Source organism: Tyto alba, unplaced genomic scaffold (assembly GCF_018691265.1).
Source record: "Tyto alba isolate M040663 unplaced genomic scaffold, T.alba_DEE_v4.0 Super-Scaffold_19, whole genome shotgun sequence".
NCBI lineage: Eukaryota > Metazoa > Chordata > Aves > Strigiformes > Tytonidae > Tyto > Tyto alba.
Genome location: NW_024881281.1, coordinates 3,142,675 through 3,160,536, shown reverse-complemented (window position 1 = coordinate 3,160,536; position 17,862 = coordinate 3,142,675). Strand labels below are relative to the sequence as shown.

Genomic DNA, 17,862 nt, shown 5'->3' with positions numbered 1-17,862 from the left:
GTGCTGCTTTCATAGCAAGCCGAGGCAATAGTTTTCAACTGTTTTGATACTGCTGTACCCAGAACATGCGGTATGATTCAATACCTTGCTGTGAATCATCCCTCCTGCAAATACCTCACAACATACCTAATTTGCAATCAGTCAAAAATAACACCAGTTGGAAAAAACGCTTTGCCATTAGGTATCTTATGGCATCATTAGATCTGAGGTACCAGTCTGCTGTATCATATACAAAGGATTTTAATTTTAGTACCTGAGCAAAAACTTGATTATAATACAAGTAATCCAATAATATGCAAATATATCCTTCAATTTATAAAATAACGATTTAATTGGCTTCTGCATAAATATTGTTTCCCTTACATTTATGCAATTATATAAATAGTCTTAAGGAGGCATTTAATTAATATCTATAAAGCCTTCTAATTTAAGCAGCTGTATTTATTTCACTTAATTAGCATTGCTCAACTCTAGGTATTATCTTTCTACCAGAGTCCAAAGCAAAAATATTACTGTTCTGGCATTGGCATGGTAGATTCTCAGTTAAATGCACAGAGTTACACAAAAAAATTCTTACAAGTATCGGGAGAAAATTCAGACAGATGAGACTACAGTTTTTTATGTCAAAAACTCACAGTGAAAATGCTGTGAGCTGCACAGCAGTACTAAAGAGTTCTGACATAACAGATGGGATGTCAGAATAAGACCAACTGGTCACTAAAAGTGAAAATATAAATGACAGACATTTAGTTTTATTCACTGAAATGTGACTTCACCCTCAAGATCTTCCTGGCATTTGCTACATTTTGGAAATGGTTAATTCAGGCAAATGGAAGCTCTTGATTCGCTGGCCATTTCACTGACTTCCACTGCAGTCAAACAAACCCTTTTTTTTTTGCTGTCCATAGGTAGAGTAATAAACATATTAATTGTCAAATTAATAAGATTTATAAACAGACAAGATTTGTAGTTATCTCTGCTGCCCGTAGTCATTGTTCATTTATAAAGAGGAAGGAGAGGAATAGGTACTTTTGAGGAGTTTTTTGTAAGCGTTTTCAGATTATAGTTGATTTCTCTCAAGAGTGAGGGTAGAATCACAAACTCTTCATCAAGAAAACACATAACAGCAGTGCAAGTTTCTTTAAAAGACAGTGCCAATGAAACCATTAATTTTATTTTCATATTTATGGAGGAGTACAATTTAACACATGTGTTAATCTTTTGGATACCTGCATATCAGAACATCTGGATACCTGGCTGGCAGGATACCCAACAGAAACCTATTCCTTAGTACTTCTGCTACATTCCAAGTGACAGACTGAATCTTCTCACATATACCATAGTGTAACACTTGCTTAAATTTGAAATTTCAAGAAAAGAAAAATTAACCAGTGTATGACAGAGTCTCTCTCAACAGAACAGGTCAAACAGTCCTAGTACCAGTGAGTAGATATTTGCATGTATCACAATGGTATTTGCAATTTCTCCAAAGCAATGAACACATACCTATGACATTATACTGTCTTCATCTCGTTTACAACTATCACATTAAAACAGTAAAATAACTTACCACTAGGGTTAAAAGCCATGCAGCAAATAGGCTTTTCATGTGCGGGGAAGTGGGCCACAATACCATCACTATCAGAGTCCTCACTGACAAGTACCTGCATAATATTAACAGAGACAAAGGAAGGTTAGGAAATAAAAATACGCCTAAGAGAAAATACCAACTTACTGATACAGGAGTTGTTTTATAAGATACACACAGTGGTATGAATTAGAAATGTAACTGCATGAGAACTAAACACAAACGATCTTCTGTACTTTTTTTCAGATAGAGACATATGAGACATGCTCAAATAACCTACTATTAACTAGAAAGAATTATGCACTTCCTGCCTGGATTCCCTATTTATTTATCCCATTGAAATAAGGCAAAATGGAAAAATATTACTGTTTTGCTACATAAAGTATTAATGGATGCGTAGAAGCTTATTACAAAAGAAGTCTGTCTGCAGTGCACCAGAAAGCTACACTTAAGGTTTCCACCGCTGCTGGCTGAACCAAGGGTCTGCACCTCTCCGTATGTCCAGAAGCGAGAGGGTCTATTACTCCTAAATTCGTGAGAGGAGCTCTCCTGCTCACTCAGCTCTCCTGTGAACAGGCGCTCTCGTTCCACCAGACTCGGCAGCGCCGTGCAGTCGGGCTACGGCAAGGAGGATCGCTCTAACTACACTGAAGAGCACACACAGTTCAACTGTAAACAACACACGATTTTCTCCAACCAATAACAGAAATCACACAGTAGAAAGAAAAACAAAAGGTAGCACAGAGTTTTTCAGAGAAAAGGGAATACTTAACCATTACATAAATCAGTATTTTCTTTGGGAGAATTCAAAGTATGCATGGCAAGCGAGTGGAAAACCAGACCCCAAATCCAGTCCAAGAAAGCAGGTTTGCTTTCCACCAGTTGCATAGGTAGGAACACTGCAGCTTGCATCCCGCTAGTAACGGGTGATGGACTTGAGGTGTCTGGCTTTACAAACGATGCAAGAAATGGTGAGGACTGGGAGCGTGTATGGAAGCAGCTGCATTGCAAAATATGCAGCTAACAAGATTTTTCTCCATCTTGAAATTGCCTCAGTAGACATGAAATAACAGTATTACAAAGGTTGTTAATCAAACCTCCTTAAAAAAACCCATGCTGTCATAAAAGAGCTTCTTGTGAACAAAAAGGCAATTGAAAGGTAGGAGAGAGTTTTCACAACAAAGGGAAATTAAGTGGAAAAGGAAGTATCTGGACTGAGGTCTCTGTTGCGCAACATCATCTGGAGAAAGGGACAAAGGATGAGCTTTTGGTTTTCTAAACAAAAGGCTATTTGAAGTTGCTAAAACTACTTGGGCCAGTCAAAACTGAAGCTGACTGTGAAGACATACAAAAGGACCTCCAAAAGGACACAGTATTATCAAGGTCTAATTGTACAAAAAGGAAAATATATTCTTGGATTTACAGAAGAGAACCAAAAGATGTGTGGACAAAACATATGCAAGAGCTGTAAAAATATTTGATACCTTGGTTACATCATGTTAAAGACTAAATTAAGTAAAACAATGATAAAGATCTGTCAGAAAGGGACTTAATAAAAGGGTTTCTGTGGTAAGCAAAAACCATCTTCTTAATAAGATAGTGCAAAATTTCCTATTTCAAGTTCAGAATAATTTGTCTGCTGCTTCCAAAATAATCTGAAAGGTTTTTAATACTTCCTATTCCTAACAGATATCAGAATAATTTGAAGATATTTTTATGCTTCAAAAAGAGAAATCATCTTTAAATGTTTAAAGAAGTCACGTAATATGGATGAAGAGGCCTGCGCCTGACTTACTTTAAATGTTCAATTTACTTGGCACTGTCACATAAGCACAATTATGGTTTTGCTTTCCGTTGTCAGCATTTCGTGCTTATTCCAGAACCACTAACCAAAGGGTCTGGAGATCTTCCTAAGAGCTTTTCAAAGAAACAGTGTTCTTTTCTCAGCCTATATAAACTGCACTAAATAACTCCTATACATCATCTTTTCACAGCTTCCACTTTTAGGTAACTTGGTCTTATCCTAAACATTTCGCCCTAATTAAAGATACATGATAATGATAAAGTAACATCGTAAACCAGCTCTACAAAAGAAATAGAAAGTTTTTAAAAATCTGGTCTGTTAAAAATATATAATCTAGAACTGTGTAGGTATCAACAGTATCTAAATCTTTGCTAAAACCAGTTACATAGCATATTTCACATGCATCACCTTCTACAGACTGTAAACTGGATTTACTCAGCTTTTTTTAAAAAAAACCCTAATGATAAATGCACCACTGTTACCATCCCTGCAACATAAAGCCTCTATTCAACAGCCAAGGAACACTCTGGATGGTAAGACACCCTTTAAATAGTTTCCTTCCAGAAATATAATACAAAGCAAAAATTTCACATTAAAAATTGTAAAACACCACAGACATACTAATTTAAGAATACCTATAAAGACCAAATCTATTATTTGTATGCTATGCTAACTGATTCCATGCTTAAAGTTACCTTCTCAGAAAAACCACCCTTTGTGTTTAATCTAAAAGGTGTTTTTAAAAATATTCACTTTTCACTGTAAAAGCTGACTTTCAGGTACAGCAAACCAGTCCTTATTTTGGCTGTTACAGAATTCCATTTTTTGTGATAGAAATACAAGGAAGAAGAACTTACTGCCGTAATGTTCAACCAAGAAAGAAAGAAAAGCTCCTGTGAGCTCATGGATCCTGAAAGCCCTCACCTGCCACCAAGCCTGGCTCATGCAGAGCTTCCAGCCTCAAGCTAAAATATGTTAGTCTCCTGCATTAGCCAAGTACAAAAGAAAAAAGAAAAAAAAAAAAAAAACAAACCAAAAAACACCACAAAAGCACCTTTATTACTCAAAAATATGGAAATCTTTGGTTAGTGGAGAATGAGAAGCTCAGGCTGCGATGGTGCCACACCACCTCCTTCCTTCACATCTGATAATCTGTCTCTCCATACCCGCTGTGGCCATGGGATGGAAATACTTGCTTCTGAAACACACACGTGGAAACAACACCTGTGTGTGCAAGGTAAGATGAAGTTGAAAAAATGTTCTTCAACTTTTTAAAATCAGCATGAAACAATAAATCCCTGTGGAACAGAGAAAAAAGGACTTTTTTTTAAAAATTGCCAACTTGTATTTAAATCTTCAGGCTGCACTGCAAGATTTGTCATGTCCTTCCCCTGCACTTTTGCAGTGGAGAGTTGGGGAAAACATACATCACTTTTTACAAGTTTATCACTACAAAGAAAGTCAAAAAAAAAAAAAAAAAAAGAAAAAAGAAATCAAAGGAATTACAGCAGTTGACTTAACTAATCATCACTAAAGGAGAGCCCCTTTGGAAATGTCCCTTCCAAACCTGCCACAAGACAAACGCCTGCTTCACATGCCTGTTTAGCGCTTGAAGAACTTTAAAAGCACAGTATGATCTTCACCACTGTCCACAACTTAAGGAAGACAAAATTATTCTGCTATAACGCAAAATGCTTTATACTGGAATACATAATTTTCTGTATTTGAGATCTCTAAATCGATATAACTGCGGCTATAACTGCCTTAGTATAACAGGGTTTACATAAATTTGGATAGATCAAATAGCACAAATCTTGTGCAGACAAAGAAGTCCGGAGCTGTACACTAATGGAGAAGTATTCAAGGCCTCCATCACACAGGCTTCCCAAATGTTAGAAACCACTTCTTGCAAAGGCTGAAGTGGAAGATGCTATCAGCAGAGGTGCTGGAGAGAATTGTCCTTTGGCTAACAAACGGCACATTAAGTCAATACTGGCATTGTACAACTGGTTCCTTTTGCCCAGTTTAGGGTTTCTTAGCACTGAAAAGAGCAGAGTTGGAAATTTTTGTTGGAAGTTAGAACAAATTGCCTAATAATGCATGCAAGTGCTGTCGAAAAGCTCGAAGGAAGCAGCTCATTCAGCTTCCCGATGCACAGGGGAGAGACTAAGCCCACAGGAATCCCGAGGTTGCAATTTTTTCATCCCAAATAGGCTTCATTCTCCAAGGTAGTGGCCTCTAACCACTCTACTATTAAAAGACCTTACAAAGTCTCTCACTGAAAAGGTTCATAAATCTTAGCATTACTCTTATAATTGCATAGTCACGGAGGTTCATCAGGACGCTCGAATATCTTCCTCGCAGAGTCCCCTACCATTACAACTAGAAACAGCATTTCTAAGAAAAAACAACTGTCAGGAAAGAAACACTGAGGCTCTTCCACCAAGATGGCCTCGCAATTCAGCCCTCAGCCTACTTCTGAGGCCCAAAGAGTGTCTTCTCCCGAGAGCTGCAACACGATATTCCAGCAGCTGGAGGTGCTGAGCCAGTGCCGCAGCCCTCTCAGGCCCTGCGCGGGTCCGGCAGAACGCTGCAGTTGATCCGAGATGACTCAAGTCCTCTTTGTCTTGCTTGAAGAGAGAACCAGACAAAACACCTAGGGGATCGTTACACTTACTATCAGAAATTAGTGTTTGCTTTGAGGGCAAGAGATAGCCAAAGCCAAAGCGTTTTACTCCGATGCCGTATTTTTCTTCATTCGCTGTATTTTCCATACTGCTGAACAGAAGCCACTAGTAATGATGACTTCAATTATTTTAATCTTTAAAGGCAAATTACACCACTTATCCCAGTGGAGACATGTTTTTAAATAAAACATGAAAGTAACACAAATAAAAATGGACACAAATCTAATCAAGCAGGTTCTACTCTTAATAACATTAAGAAAGAACAATCTCACCATCATAAAAACAAATAGGTTTGGCAATATTTATAAATATGAATATTAGATGAAGAGATCTTTGCATGTAAACTTATTAAGATCTCCACTGATTTACATAGCTAAAGTTAGGGCAGTGTTTGCTTCATTCCTAAGATGTATGCACAAAAACCAACCCCCTCCATACCAACCCCCCCCAATTAGCCTCCCCCAACTTATAGCTAAGGTCAAACATCAGTGGAAAAGGGCTAAAAGTGATAAATCTATGGCATTAACTACTGCACTCCTTTTAATAGAATCCAGCATAAACTCAAACCAGCCTTGCGCTCAGCCTGAACCATTTATCTGAGACAAAAATGTCTTCCTGACAAAAAACAGATCTCCTTTAATAAAAGTAAGGCAGACAGTATTATGCTCTGAGGGAATCCTGTTGCTCTTTTTATATTTATATATAAAGAGAATTCTTCTGTAATACACGTAGATATAAAAAGTGAAGAAAACTGATGCCAAATATATGGGCATTAGAACATCAAATTAGCCTTTGTGAAAGCTGTTCTTATAAATAAAAGCACTGGTGTTAATGAGCAGTGGAATTACGTATGTAGTTAAAGTTTTATTATTGAATACGCTTTATTCTTTTAGCTTCTTTTTGCTTTAGACCAAAGTTTCACAACAATTCTTGCTCCCGATAAGCATCTTTATTTGGTTCAATTGTTATCAACTCCTTACCAAATGAAAATGAACTTTTGAAACTGCAGCAGTCTGCAGTTTTTTTCTGAAAATTCCTCTTTAATGCAATAAAAAGTTAATAGGGAACAGAAAAAAGCACCAATCACATTTTAAAACATAAAAAGATCAACATGTTATCTTATTTTTGTAAGTTATTTCTAAAATATTTCTTCAAATATTTTCATGTGTTTTGGATGATCTGTGAAAGCAACACAATGATATCTCATCAATCACATTGCTCTATCAAAAGCACTAAGAATCAAGTTTTGTATTTTTAAATGGCCACATATTTCTCTGTCAACTAAATGTTAGATGTTTAACAGATTTACATTCAGTCACAAAACTGGCGACTTTTGAGAAAGGTCATTATTGCAGACTACATGTGGGTGGCCTAGTTGATGAATTAATTAAGAATACAGAAACAAAGGTCGAAAGAAAATAATTTTTCTTTAAAACTCAAGCCACTAAAGTCTTACACATTTAATTCCAATTACTGAAAAAGAGGACATCTGTACAGCTTTAGTTTTATCCATTTCAACTAATTAACAGATTCAAATAAATAGTCATTACATCTAACTGAAAAGTTTGCTAACACTTCATTAGAAGGAAGTTTAAACAAGCACACAACCTTGTTAACATATTTTGGTTTACCACAAAGTTACTTGGGCATCTCGATAATTATTTTTACTCCCTTTACAAATATATCATGACAGCCAACTTCAATAATTCGACATTCCTTTGCATTTATTTAATTACTTCATAATTCAAATTTTCTTAAAGTACCACTGATTTTGAAAGTAAGACCTATCACATAAACAACTGCTGGGTATGAGATTTTACTACAATATCTACATTCATAAGGTTTATTAAAGATATTTTTCCTACAGGTTTAATCCTGCAAGATTACATTAGAAGATTTCTTTGGTCTTTAATTATATATTTTTCAGTGGTAAACTAGCATTTCAACCTCTCCTATGGTAGCACAGTAGATTTCATGAAATGGCTTGAGTTCCATCTCGTGTTCTTTATATTGGGTATCCTTGAAACGGCAGATATAATAAAAAATTAGTGAAAACTTAAAGCTGTAGTTAGTCCTTCTGGATTATCTCCAAAACATGCTCCTTAATCATCCTACTGGCAAATAAATGTATGTGTTTCTACACATGCACAGAGCATTTCACTGTCTTGAAAACCTGTGTTGCTATGCTCAAAGTAAATGGACAAGCACATGCATCATTACTTTGCAAGCCTTTATCTATCTTTCTATAAATACACATTTATAGATATATATATTTATAAACACCCGAACTGCTGCCCCACAAAAAAAAGTCCTTATTTCTCCAGAAGAATATGCTTGCTTGCCTTAAATTTACTGTCATCTTCTTCCATTTCCTTTCTTTTTAAAACAAGTGTATTCCTTTTTTTACTATATGTTATCTTAAAGATACATCTTATTGCATGGAAATTGTTCTATTTCATTATAACACCCAAATTGTTAGTTAAGCTGTGCAGGTAGATAGAAATCTTTATTGACCTGAAGGAGGTGAAGTATTCCTTTTACATTAGGAGTCTGCTGACGGTAAGTAATTAACTCCTTCCCGCTTCTTGAAACTCCCCACATTTACAATTAGGCTGACAACCTCCAAAAGCCGTGCACGCACCCCCAAATATATTTACAGAGTTGCTAGACAAATCTCTGATGAAAGGGATGTGATGCTTTCAAACTGTTAATTCAGTCCAGAAATCACTTGGTAGGCATTACTAATTCTTGTGGTTTCCCACTCAGTTTTGGAAGACCGATGCTTGCAATGGGCACAGCCACCCAGCAGCAGCCCCGTCCAGCAGAATTAAATATTCTAGATCAGGCATCTTCATCGCAGGGGAAAGCAGGAGTGCCACTAAGTGTTTCTTTGTACCCACCCAGACCTCATATTTCCCACCTGGAATCTGAAACCTGGGATGAGAAACCAGTGGCTTTAGAAAAATCACTGCCACACAGCATCAAGAAAACTGAGACTAAACGACACAAGGCGTTCACTGTGCCCCTCTACAGCAACTACTGTCTCTAAAACACAGGTGAGGCTGCACTCTGCATTAGTCAATCAGCTCAAACTTCTATTTCGACCAAAGCATCAGTAATCACGTAGTTTGGATAACTACTCTCAGCAAACCAATCTGCCACAGAAAAGGAAAATAATTTCAGAAATTCATACAATGAGGACGAGTCAATGTGGCTCAGTCATCCTGATTTCAAATCCGCAGGATGCTGAACTACGAGCACGTACGAGCAGCCACATTCAGATCAGTGAGATTACTCGCCTCGTTTAAAGGTCAGACTTGCTAAAACACTTTCCTGAACCGAGGCTTCAATCAATTAAGCTATAAAAACTAGCCAGGACTACCCAGCCAGTGCAGATACGTGCCATCTGAGCTAGCATGTCATTTCTTGCAGGCTCGCTGCCTTCTGCCAGCGCCCCAGCGCGGGATCGCTGCCAGGCTCCTGGGGACGACTCACTCCACACAGCTGCCAAAAGCAGAATCTCCCACGTCCGAATGAGGCTGCGTGTACAAAAACTTCCATTTCCACCCAGCAAAGGAATACAGCTGGAGTGACGGACAGGAGCTCAGGGGGGACTGTGAGCACACATGACACTCCTTACATTAGGAGGTTCTTTACTGTTGAATGACAGTCTTTCTTTAGACCATGTACAAAATGTATTTATTTTTAATCAACTTTCTTTTTTGTTAGATGCACATTTCAGTAGGAAAAGACTGTTAAAAAGTCTTCTGTACCACAAAAATCTAACAACGCAAAAGAAAGATTATTTTGTTTTTCCTGGAAAAAAATATAACGTTAATTTTGAAAGCAAGTCTCAGCACTGAAAATACATTATTAATTTAACAGCATTTTAAAACCTCAGGTTACAAAAATCTGAACGCAAGACATACAATTAGGATATATAACTTAAGAGTTTCCTTCCCTAGAGGTTCAAGACAAAAATTATTTTACTAGAACTGATGGCTTATTTATGTTACAGCAGCAGTATTTGGACAAGGCAAGCGTTATCATTTTTACAACTACTTTTCCATAGTGCCCTTTAGGCTTGATAGCTCCCTACTATTGTTAAGGTCAGAGGACAAGTTCATAAAACCTCTAAATCATACATAACAAGACTTAAAAACCTAAGATATATCATTTTTTTTTCCCCCTAGGCCTGTGCAGAAGAATCAAAGCACAGACAATGACCATCAGAAATAATGACCGCATTAAACAAGGCTTCATGAGAAATTTATGAAGCAAAATTTGTCTTTTTTTTTTTTCTGGCACAACCAAAAGACCTTTTTTTCCAGGAAACAAAAACAAACCCCAACAGTCAACAGACTTATTTTAAGACCTGACTCTGTAACATACTGAGTAATATACACTTTCTTCCATTCTCCTCTTTTTTTTTTTTGCTTTTGATTTTTCAGGAAAAGGCCTTTAATGCTATATGAACAATGTTCTTTCAATGTAATGTCACTTGGCTAAGTACTTCTGAACTAATTCTCAGCAACAACCACAGATCAAACTGCATACTGGTTTTCTGTTTGATTTGTTTGTTTGTTTTCAATGAAAACATTTTATTTTCTTATCAGGCAGGAAAAGAAAATAACTTGACTACACACGTGTCATTAATACCTTACTAACTTACCTGCAGTAAGCATCACAAAGATTAAGGGAAATAAGAAAAGAGAAGTTGTTTTTTTCTTTTTAAAATTCAATAAATGTGAACATTAGGGGGAAAATGTTACAAAATAGTTCCAGAATGATGAAGGCTGTAGGAATCCTTCGTAAACACTGATTCCAGGACCAGACACTTAAAAATGAAATGATTGGCAGGAACAAACAAAAAAGACAGGGGTATCCCTCTCCATCATAAAGACAGTCCAAGACACTGTTTAAAGCTTGTGTGATAATGGTATGGATTTTTCAACAAATTATTCTGCCTGACACACTGTACTGTATGTTATTAGTAAAACACTACATATGCCTCACAAAACAGCGTCATGCTTGATTTCATTTTAGTTTTGAAATTTATGTAAAATTATAAGCTTTTATACTCGAAATCCAACTTCACTCATCACTTGTAAACTGGAATTCAACAATTCACCATATTTCTAGACAATCACGTTTTCCAGCCATATTATATATTAATAATCAGACTACATATACATTTCAACTGATCAGCATAAATCAATGTCAATTATGAACAAGTGTTAGAGAGACAAAATGTGACACTTCACACTTGATGTTGTCAAAGTGTCACATAAATATGTTTTAAGGACAATATATATTTTGGCTTAATTTCAGTCCCAAATAGGACTTTATCACAGCTGCGTGTTTCTGCAAAAGTTTTTGACCTAGCAAAAAGCTCATCTATTTTTCATTTTCCAAAGTATAAAATATATTTTCCTGAGATTTTCATGAAAATTAATGGACGTTGTTCTCTGCCAACTGTATTACCTGCCCTTCTGCGACTGTGTCTGTATCAATGATAGTGATGATTCCAGGCACCAGGGGACTTCGACGAATGTTGCTATGAGCTAAAATTTCTTCTTCAGTTGCTCCTGAAGGCAGAGTCCCTGTCAGCTGCGTGACTACTTTCCCAACCATTGTAAGTCCAGTCTTTATTGTCTGTAAAAAGAAAGAGAACCGGTAAATAATAGCCAAGGCTGTTTTGTGGATCTATCTTGAATTTTTTCTCAACACAATTAATACAACTAGATTGCACACCAGAAACCCACAAAACAAATGTTTTTTGTAAGTGATAATAAGCTGCAAAAGGCTGTATGTAACAGAAGTATCTTGTAAAAAGTTTAGCATCCTACCAATTTGAAGTATTCACCTTTATTTTGGAATTAAATCCTTCCGAAACATTACTGAAAAAAAGTATTTTAATGTCATCTAAACGTTATGGGTTTTTTCTGTAACTTTCTTATTTACTTATTCCAAGAGGCACAGAGGACGGATAGTTAGAAAAATCAAACGATGGAGCCAAGATGGGGGTGTGTGGAGAGCAGTGTTACACAGAGAAATAGTTATGTCTTCTGCACAAGTGCAAGAGACAACGAGTTTGGCCTTTGAGAGATATGACAGGCACATTCATTTGTTTCTCAGCAATTATGCCTCTTTGCAGCATTAAAACTGAACATGAGACTCAAACCCAGCAAAATTAAAATCACCATCATCGAGGTACTAGAAAGGACAACTCTGTACAAAGTACACACGTATCCCATTACAAATAATGCAACTTTCCATAGTCTGCATGTTTTCCAGACATGGGTTTGAAAATATATTCAGTGCACCGGCTTTTATCATCTAAAGATGCTGAAGATTTTTTTTATGTTGTTTTATTTTATCTGGAGAAAGAGAGAGAGTACACACAGTAGGAGACAGAGAGAGGTCTAAAGAAAAACAACCCGAACTACAACTTTAAATATTTTCTCCTTGCATCAAGGACTGTGCCTTATTTGCCTATAAAAAATTGAGCAGATTTATTATGCAATATAAATAAGAAATAGCAAAAGAGATCAGAATGAAATGACACTATAACAAGCCAATTCTTAACTAAAAGACTAGCTAAGCTGCCTGCTAAATTGAAAAGGAAAAAAACGTACAGATCACAGGCTGAAACCAAGAAGCAGCCACAAATCAATTGCAACTGCTTTGTTTAGTGCTAAAATCTCAAACTGCAGTGATTAGAAAACACATTAGTGTTCATCAATTAGCAGCCAAACGTTTGTTTTAATAATTCATAGGAAATGACTTACACAAAGTCTGTTAGTGTGTTGTCAGGAAAACCTCTGAAGGGCCAACAGAATTAGGCGCCACACTGTATTGATGGCAATATCCAGCCAGGAAGCCTGATTAACCTCTGAGATGCCTCAGCTGATGTACTTACCCCATTAATGCTAATGGAGATACTACCACTTAAAATCGAGCCATGCCTTTATCATAGGAATGTCTTTGGGGTTTAAAGTCTTTAGTAATATCCTGCCATTTGTTTCTTATTATTTCTTTTTATACTCAGATACAACAAGCGAGAATAAAACCAATTGTAACAGTGGCAAATTCAGAAGACTGAAAAACGTAACATAAAGCAGATAATGATATCTGAGGAATAGACCTAAAATAGACCCAATGCCATCAGGAGAATGCATTTCAACAGGCCCTTTCCTTGCAAAAACTGACAAGGCAGTTTTCTGGCCAATAGTTAAAATCACATAAAATGCCCTGGTAGTTTATACAGCAGGAAAGAGAAATCAGCATAGAAGTATTACATGGCAAAACACCTATGCAAGTTAAAAGACCAAGAATCCTAACTGACCTATTTTAGAAAATATCTTTAATATTATAACTAGAGAAATCGGGTGGCAAAGTGCCAAGTATAAATTTATAACTCTCCAGAAAAAAATTAACATGCTTATCTAGCAAAGAGAATTACCGTCGCACGTTAGAGTAGACTGTGACTGCAGGAGTACTGAGAAGTAATAGGTGTACAAAGACGTGGCCGAGGCCATTAGCTCAGAAATATCAGTGCCAAGCCATTACGGCACTTACTTCTTTGTGCTGTGTGTGTATTTGCAAAAACTTCTCTGGTAATCTTTAACCTTTCCCATGCCATATCAGCTGTCCCCTCCATCCATTAGAGCTAATGACCTTGCTCTCACATAAGCTGTTAGTACTCATTAAGAAGTTATCAGGTAACAAGAGAAAACAGATGCAGCCTTTGCTAAATCGCTTTACCACTATAGGATTAAAAGATATGGAGAAAGAATCAACTAAAGAAGTTATGAGGTGAGAAGAACTTGGTTTATAATTTGATGCTAGACATTCGACAGACCAAATACATTTTAAATTAAATAGGTTAAAGTTTGCACCGTCCCAGTTCCTTTGTCATTGATGGGAACTTGCCAGGGTGTACTCAGTGAAATTTTCTTATAAATAAAATTAAGATACTTGATCCAGTTCTCTTTGTAAGCAGTGATGCACACTGTGCAAACACACGACAAACACACAAATTATCTGTATGCTCAGATGTACACTATCTACTTAAAAATAAGACTGTTCACATTCATTCAAATATAAAGACAGATATATATTTAATTAAAATCAATGTATGCACTCATACCTCATTTAATTGAAAAATAAGTACAACTTTAATTAGATGAGAAAATTAAAATGCATCTTTTAGTGCCTGTCAGGCTGTTTTGTTCCAACAAAGGTCTCACATCCTTTTAGTGGCAAAACAATATGTTGTTCCTGTTTCTCATAATAAATACATTTTACACGATTTATTTGGTTACAAATGAAAAATCTATAGAAAGCAGAAAGAGATATCAAAAAAATATGCCTAGGTAATCAACAACATGAAAGCCTCATGGTTAGTTTGAACAAAATGAACACGCAATCAATTATAGATTCAAGTCCACACGAATAGTTTGTTGAAATGCTCATGCTTCACAAAGCTGTTTCCCTTTCTGGCTCCTGCCACATATTCTGAAAAGAGGCAGGAGAGGGAAGAAACCTGTGAGGAAATTCTTCTGAAGCAGCACGGCAAGTTTTGCCATCAGGGATACATCAGGAGGGGGGAGGTCTGGGCGAGCACCACTTGGCCAGAGCGTGAGCTGCAATGGGACTCGCTCAGGGACGTGGTGGGACCAAACCTCTCCAACAAGATGGGGAAAAACAACAAGCATGAGGACACAAGAATGTGTTCCCCTGTGTCACCTTCCATGCTGCATCCAAAATGGATAAATATGGATCATTATAACAAGCTATTTCACATTTGGATGCTCATCTCAAACCAAGGACCTGAATATTCTCCCAACACTACTACTGTTAAGTAATAATGGGGCTTATTCTGAAAGATATTCGACATCCATTCTACCGTGTTTGTTCAACTGGAGTGAAAAGAATCTTTATCCCATAGAGAACAATATTTTCATTTTTCCATATGCATCAATTTTTGTCTTTGCTAAACATCAACCTAAACTGGAATCTTGACATGTTTTCTATTTCCAGAAATTTTCTGTTTGGTCAGAATTACAGAAATTATCAGAGCTTTTTAAAACAGAAACAGACAAAGCCAAACAAATGTGGGAAAATTTAAATAAGAGATTGAGCTGGAAAAAATGCATGTGTTTATCCAGCAACAACATTATTAAGCAGTGCTCTTGCAAGATGCATCTAAGGACAAACATGAAAAAGTTCAATGTTGACCATAAAATCCTTCTAGAAATGATATAATCAAATGGGAAGATGACGTAAAGGAATTCTTTATAATGTTACCAGAATAACACAGCTTTTGGCACCAGTAAACAGCACACTCCACCACAATCACAATTTTGACCTTGGTATTCTCGGTTAACAGGGGAGCTTCTGACTCCTGAATTATCTGGTTAAGGAGGAAATTTATTTGCTGCATCACGTATAGTACACAGTGGTACATCACACTGAGGACAGACCCACCATGCACTACCAGGACATTCAAAAACATTTCTCATCAAAGGGAATACTGGTAAAGTAAATATTCTGCACTGCCATTGAGGCCTTCTACAGAGGATCTGAAAGGTAATTCTCAAAAGTGACCTGTTGAAATTACTCTTTGCTCTCAGCTTTATCTTTCTCCTTTATATAAAGGTTCTTTCACCTCCTTCAATAAGAAATTGGGTCCTGGAGAAAAGGCTGTAACTCGAAATAATTTGACAAAACAAGAACTTCCATGGAACCACTTCTGAACCAAAAAGCAGCACCGACCAACAAGTCAGCGTTTCAGTTATCAGAGATGAAAACTTGCTAGATAGGAAGCCAAGATTCAATGGAATCAGTAATAAATCAGGTTTAGTGTTGCACACTCAGACATGAATAACAAATTAATACAGTAAGGCTGAGATATACTCAAGCCAAATTGTGCAAATATTTAAAACGATATTATTGGTAATCTTGCCTATTACAGTAACGTTTAACAGCCAGATGAGAGCAAAAGTGATGTGTTATGCAAAACACAAGGTAGTATAGAGATTGTGCCCTTGTGATTATCGATTTTCCTAATTTTCACTCTTACTTTATCTCTGTGCAGAGGCTAACAATTTTCTTTCTTATGATTATAAACACATTTTGTCTTCAGTAGCTATTCACATGATGCAGCACCACTACTTCAGTGGTTGCACACATCCAGCTTAAGGTGGGAATTTCTGGATTATGATCCTTGGCTAGTTCTACTCAGCAGGCGAGGTCATCAACTTGCTCCTTGCTGCCTTTAAAACCTAGTTATCCATGGTCTTTGGGGGTAAGGACTACAAAAGATGCCCTCCTTTTTTTAGATTTGTTTAGTCTGTTGAAAAAAATTCAATAGAATAGTGCTTAGTCTTCGACGCCTGCTGGAATGCTTTGACAACCATTATATGGTTTGAGAAGGCTTTGGCCTGTTTTTCTGTCATGAGTAGGCTTGGCTTTGGCAGTACAGCAATCCATTTCTAAGATTTTACCACATCTGATCAAAACGGTGGTTGATCACGCTACGCCAGTTGGTTTTTCAAACTTATCTGTGCTATAAAAAACCTCCCATGTTAATGATGCTGAGATTGAAGGTGTATGGGGAGATTTTCCCCCCATTTTTAACGATGATGGAAGTATGTGATGGTGATGGTGGAAGTGTGCAGAAATACAGCAAATTTCAAATGTCTTCAGAACAGCAGCAATTCAAATTCTCCTCAACAATGTAAAAAGCTGTGATTTTTCTCTTCCTCCGGCCACAGTGAGATTGTGTCCAAAGCTATGCTGACGGAATATGTTTGTTTTTGTTTTGTTTTGACATGAGATGGCATGCCCTGTGTCTCTGTCTGTGGGTTCTTGTAACTGTTGTTTTCTACAGTGACGCTGAGCTTTCTGTTCTGTGCTGTCATTTAATTCCTATTATTAGATTTGTTTTGTTGTGCGTATCAGAAATGAAAAGGCTAGTGGTTACAATGAAAGCTTGTAATCAGCACGAAGTTTGCCCGACAATGCCAAAACTCACTTTGTGTGTGTGTGCGTGTGAGAAAAAGAAATTACTTGGCAAAATGTTGCAGGCAAGTCCTCAAGGAAAGGAGCGGGGAGGGGGAATAGTAAAACAACAGTTCTGCACACTCTTTGGCTCGTTTAAGATTTTTCCAAGCCATGGTCTTCTTTTGATACTATGAAAACCCAGACATTTCTTTGAAAACAGAGGGATATTATAATGTCACCTGAACTAAGAAAACCAGGCAATGGAACCTATACGTAAACAGTCATTAATAAAACCTAACCTTCAAAGAAAGCTGCCAGGTAATTAATTAGCTCCAGTACTGCGCTGTCATCCTTCAGAGAGATTAAAACACATAATGCTGATGTGACTGAGTCCAAAAAGCACCAAGCACTTGTAAAGTCAGTTTTCATGATGCTAATTCACAAAGTTGATTTCTAACCATGTAAACTTGTAATTATACAAATCCATTTTACTATGTATTTCCTGTAACAGGGGTCACTAATATGAACATCTGTTTGCAATAAATACATTTTAAAAAATCAGTTCAGAAGGACAGGAATACTTTGTGAAAAAGAAAGACTACTCAGATTTGCAAGATCAGGACCATACGCGTGGTGCTAACGCTAGCGTGTTTCTTGGTGTGTTTTCCTCTTTTGTGAATGGGGTGGGCAGGGGGGGCGATGACACACAGTACAATTCAGCAGGGAAACCTAATAATTATCTTACATGATAACCTCTCCCAGCAGCAGATGAT

General features: G+C 36.9%; 1 protein-coding gene across 11 annotated transcripts in view; it reads right to left on the bottom strand.

Annotated features, from left to right (window-relative positions):
• The window catches only part of BCAS3 (BCAS3 microtubule associated cell migration factor), a 372,048-nt gene that overhangs the window by 282,564 nt on the left and 71,622 nt on the right, over window positions 1-17,862 (bottom strand). For all 11 annotated transcript variants that reach the window (XM_033004736.2, XM_033004738.2, XM_033004743.2 and 8 more), the window contains exons 12-13: window positions 11,564-11,734; window positions 1,571-1,664 (exon numbers count right to left, since the gene is read on the bottom strand). In XM_033004736.2, the coding sequence (XP_032860627.1) occupies window positions 1,571-1,664; window positions 11,564-11,734 (265 nt within the window). The remainder of the gene's footprint in view (window positions 1-1,570; window positions 1,665-11,563; window positions 11,735-17,862) is intronic.